The sequence below is a fragment of the Impatiens glandulifera genome, chromosome 9 (genome assembly GCF_907164915.1).
Source record: "Impatiens glandulifera chromosome 9, dImpGla2.1, whole genome shotgun sequence".
In the NCBI taxonomy this organism is placed as follows: Eukaryota; Viridiplantae; Streptophyta; class Magnoliopsida; order Ericales; family Balsaminaceae; genus Impatiens; species Impatiens glandulifera.
The window spans coordinates 14107222-14112798 of record NC_061870.1 but is presented as its reverse complement, the minus strand read 5'-3'; the positions used below and the strand labels follow the sequence as shown (position 1 = coordinate 14112798).

General features: G+C 26.5%; 1 protein-coding gene across 1 annotated transcript; it reads left to right on the top strand.

Moving 5' to 3' along the window:
• Positions 1–2157: 2157 nt before the first annotated feature.
• On the top strand, positions 2158–2625 carry LOC124915847 (agamous-like MADS-box protein AGL62). Its single transcript, XM_047456595.1, has one exon. The coding sequence runs from the start codon at positions 2158–2160 to the stop codon at positions 2623–2625; it is 468 nt and encodes a 155-aa protein (XP_047312551.1).
• The last annotated feature ends 2952 nt before the right edge of the window (positions 2626–5577 follow it).

Here is a 5577-nt window from a genome sequence, read left to right as displayed (position 1 = left end):
ACCCTCTCACAGAACCAGGCGCGTGTTCCATGGCCAAAACAGATGCAACCATGAGAGCTTGACATGTATCAGGGAGAATTCCATGTGAAAGTGTGTAATCGTTTACACAAATGGAAGAATAGTTCAAGGACATCTAGTCTACTAATCGGCTAGTAAAGTTATATACTTTCATAAGGGAAGGTTCAAAGGGTTACACCTATCTATCCTATGTAGAATTCAACTGTTGAACCTTTCACCGGGTTAATCTTTCAATTTCCATTAATGTGGGGATTGTTGAAATTAATCTAATTCCATTAATAAATGGAAATAAGATTGTGAATAAATAAAATCAAATAAAATTCACACAAATTGAAACGTGAATTAACGGTGAATTTAATCCAAAATATAATCAAATATTAATTATTTAATTAATATTTAATGCCTAATTAGTAAATTAAAGTATATTGTTATGATAAACATTTAACTTTAATTGCCTATCAATTGGCTAACATTTAGACTCTTCAATTTGCTAGCATCGAATGTCTAACATTGTATTTCAACAAATTAACGTATAGGCAACAATGTTAATTAGTTATGGACTAATTAACAAATGAATGAGCAATATTTATTGCTAATAAACGTTTGGATGGTTTTATTTGAAGGTTTAATTCTCGGCAATATATACCCATTCATTATTCATTTCACATCATTCAATCATCTTATATTTTTCTCACTCTAGAATTCTAAAATCCCTCTTCTTGTTTTGTGAGTATTCTTCGAGTTCTTTGCTCCATATTTCCGTTGAAATCGATATTTCTGTTGAAACCCGGTGATAGTTCAGGCACGTTGATCAAGTTCGACAAGTAGTGATTTAAGTGTAGAATCACTACTGGATTCGATGTACCCTGGGATACAACCATTTACAATAAGCTCTATCACAAACGGGAGATTATTGAACTGTTTTAAGGGAAATGTGTCTAATAATGCCTCGAATCAACATTTTATCTGTTGATTTCGTTCTTTGTAATAGTGTATTTATTTAATTTGTTTGTAACATCATTTATATATATATTTCTGTTATTTTTGAAGACAAGATTTCTAACAAATTGTACACGTGAAGAGTGAATTTGATGCTTTTTTGGCAAGAGATACTATAGATTGTGGTGAATATTTTGATATATTGATATGATGGAAGATGATAGTTTGGAAGTATTCACTTCTTCAAATTATTCGCTAAGATATTTTATAGTGTTTTGTTAGAAAGAGATCATTTTGTGTTGAAAGAGAGAGGAATACGGGAAAGGGGAGCAAACAATAATACTAAGAACATACTAGGGTTCGTCCTTAAGAACATGCCGTTTTTTGACAACTAGAGTTTCACTATTCTTCTCTTAGCGAACGTTGAATTGGGGCTCGAATTGAATCGGGGCTCGAAGGTACAGGGGAGTGATTTCTTAGTGTTTTAGTTCGAAAGAGCTCCTTTGGCGTTAAGAGGAAGAGGAATACTGGGATGGGATTGGAATAATTTTCTAAATATGAAATTGCAAAGAGCGGGAAACCCTTTTTCCGGAAAAAAATATTTTTTTTCTCTATCTAACGTGACATGCCACGTTGAATTGGTTACCTTTTGTTTTCGTAAGTGGTTTCCTTAATCATTTCTCATATATTAATAGTTTATTAGGAATACATGATGTTGATCTCCATAATCAATTTAAGAGCCAATATATATATATATATAAAATAATTATCTCATCTAATTTTGTGGAAAAAAAATAAAACAAAGATAATTGTTTATATTATTATCAGAATTTAACAACTAATTAAAATAAAGTATGTAAATAATTTTTTAAAATAACACAATAATTATTTAATTATTTAAATTTTTTTTTATTAATGTATATTCAAATTAGGACATTTAAATATTTTTATTTTATAATATATAATAAAATAATTAATTCATGAATTTAGAAAGATATTTAGATATCAATTAATTAGATTTCTTTCTTTCTATGAATATTCATAATATTCCTATGCAAATTTTGATTACTTAAATCTATAAATAGACTCCTCTAATCTAAGAAAATTAAACATTTTGTCTATTCATTACATATTATATCTCCCGTATTTTATCTTTATCTAATCATGGTCAAAACAAACAAAGGGCGTCAAAGAATCACCATGGCCAAAATGAAGAACGAGAGTAATCTTAAGGTGACATTCTGCAAAAGAAAAAGTGGGCTTTTCAAGAAAATCAGTGAGCTTATCACACTATGTGGGGCTGAAGTTTTACTTCTAGTATTTTCACCAACAAACAGAGTGTTCTCCTACGGTCATCCCAGTGTAGATGAAATAATTGGGCGATTATTTGGTTCATCCTCTCCGACGGGGCTTTCCTGTGAAACTCAACAAATGATTGAATCTTATCGGTCATCAAATATTAGGGAACTAAATGCTAATGTGATGGAGGTTGAGGAGTTGATGGAGGTTGAGGAGCAGCTTGGGAAGCAGATAAATCATGACAAGAAAGTTGGGTGGGAGAGATCGAATAAAGAGATGAATTATCAACAACTTGAACATCTCAAGATGTCTCTGTTGAATTTAAATGCCATTGTGACCCAAAAGATGTTGGAGTTTTCTAACCTGTAAACTCAAACTTCTTTCGGGAAATAATTATTATTGTGATAAGTTATTGATAAATTTATCTTGTTGTTTTTATTTTTTATAATTTCAATTGTTATTGTTTTGATTGATGTTTGTGTTATGAATTTTATTTTAATTTATTTATGTGTTTGTAACCATATTTTTTGTATTTTAATATTTTTTTTTGTTTTTATACTATTATCGATTAAGTCTTATGTGATTCGATGAGAAAAAAATATTGAGAAAAAAAAATAAAACGATAATGTTACATTTTTATCGTAAAATAAATAATCGAATATCTCATCTTCATTATAGTTGAAGATCTCATCTTTCATGGATCTCCAACCATAGAATACACTTTAATGCTAAATTCAAAATTTTATAAAGTATATCATAATATATAAAAATATCTTAATCTAAAATATAATTTTATATTTTAATATATAAAAATCTTATTTTAATTTTCTATCTTTATTATCATCAATTTTGAATTAAAATCTACTACAAATTAACAATTAATTAATTTTCATGATAATTGATTAGATAGTTATTAACTGTAGTTAATAGAGAAATACATGTTTATGTGTGAACTGAGTAGGCCTGATGATATCGTTGGAAATGAGATTCTCATGTGTTGCTGGTTAGATTCCATTTCCTTTGAATAATGGAAGAAAGGGCTACCAAGAAGCAATAGAGATGGCTTGATTATAAAGATGATAGTTTTATTTCCCACATTAATTTTGAAAAGTAATTTTCTATTTTTTCTCTTATTTACATTTCATAAAGTAATTATTCAACCATATATTTTATTCTCCCTCATTTGGTCTCAGTATCTTTTTAAATATTTAAGAAGATAATATACAAAATATTGTAAATCATTTTTTAGTTAACTTTTGATTATATACTATATTATTTCATATATAAATAATATATATTCTTTTTAAACTTAACACCATAATTAAACTATTTAATTATATTATTTATTTTATAAATAAATACTATTATTTTAAAACCTTAATTCAATAATTAAATCTTTTTAATTATATATATATTATTTAATTTTATAAATCAATATTATATTAATTAATATTTATATCTATTATATATCTATTAATAATTAATAATTAACGATTAACAATCATTTTCTTAGATATAATTTATAAACTCTTAGTTTGTGTCCTTGTAGGACTCAATTATAATTGTTATAAGTTTTACCATATTAATCTTAATTGTCTTCTAGCAAAGCACCGTGACCCTTAAAATAATTGGATTGAACTATCTTAAATAATTATTCAATTCAAAATTAGTATTGCACGTTAAATTAAATGACACAATTTTTTCAAGGGGATGATCGGACAATAAAAATTTGATACTTCTCAAGAGGAAATCAAGACGACACACCAAATGTTTGGTCCTATGAGGATCATAAATGAGCTTCATTTTTCCTTTGTAAAATTAAATCAACTTCTAGATTTTTCATCTAGATATTTCTTGATGAGGTGAAATATCTACTTTATGATGTATTTTTGAATTTACTCTATTAAGTTTTTAGATTTGATTTTGATTAAGATTTGTGAAGTTTATTGTGAATTATTTTTTATTTTTTCTTATTTTAGGTTTAAAATTTTAATAATTAAATATCAACTTCTTACTAAGAAAGTTTTTAAATTATTATTGGATTTCTCAAATGATATTATTTGAGTTAATGAAGATTAAATCTAAGTTGATGTCTATTATTTTGAATGTCATCTCTAGTTATGATAAATTATAAAACTTTTACTATTATTTTTTATTTATTTAGTAAGCTTGTTTCATTATAATCCAAGCTTGCATATGAAAAATGATGTCAAATTTCATTTATTTTGAGACATTTTATGTTTTTATAATATTTAATTAAAGATTTGACTATCTTATTTGGTATGGATTATAAAAAACACTTTTTTTAATTAAATTAACATATTATAGTATTTTTTTATATATAAATATAAAAAAAATAAATACAATTTATATTTAATTCACTTTTACATTTTTTTAATTAAATACAACTAAAATAATTGAATTAATTATAATAAAAAAACAATATTATTGAATGATATTAAGTTCACAGTTTAAAAAAATATAATTAATATTTAGTTTGGATTGTAAAAACCTAATATTAATTCAATTCATATAGGTATAAAATGATTTGGATTACGGATTTTGATAAATATAGTTTAGATTAATACGGATGGGTTTGAACCGTTTCCTCATACTAGATATCAATGATCTAATTATTCCTTTTCATTTTCTATTCATAATACTTAATATAACCATTTTGGATGGAAGAAGATCTTAGACAAGTTTTTCCAATTGAGTGTAGATAGTAACAAATAATGATGATATACATACAATTCGATCGGAACATGATAATTTACATATAGTTCTCCAAACATCATTTCAAATGAGCCCTAATTTGAATGAATCTATAGAGAGCAACACACTTATATAAGAACTATAGACGAAATGGGGAAATTGTTGATGGTGCCTGAATTCAATCTAATTCTTAAGAGGTAATGAAAACTAAACTTGAAAAACTAAGAACAAAGGGAATAAAATAAACAATGTATTGTTGAAACATAACATAATGTAAATTTAGTTATCAAAAGCATATTAATAGAGTGTTAAATTAAATTAAATAAAGAAAAAGGAAAACTAATTAAGGAGAAATAATTAGTTAAGGAGAAATTAAATTAAATAAAGAACTTTATCAGACGGGCTGTCTGAAGAAATGCGCGAGCAGACGTCTAGGACTCAACAAATGCTCTAGTCTGAAGAAGCTCTAGCAGACGTCTAGGTTTCAAAGAACGCTCTATTCTGAAGAAGCGCTTGTAGACGTCTAGGCTTCAACAGACGCTCTGGTCTAAAGAAGTGCTAGCAGACGTCTAGGCTTCAACAGACGCTCTGGTCTGAAGAAGCGCT

What these genes read in the sequence shown, in the direction of transcription:
- LOC124915847 (XM_047456595.1), top strand. Translation starts at nt 2,158, where the DNA reads ATGGCCAAAATGAAGAACGAGAGTAATCTTAAGGTGACATTCTGCAAA.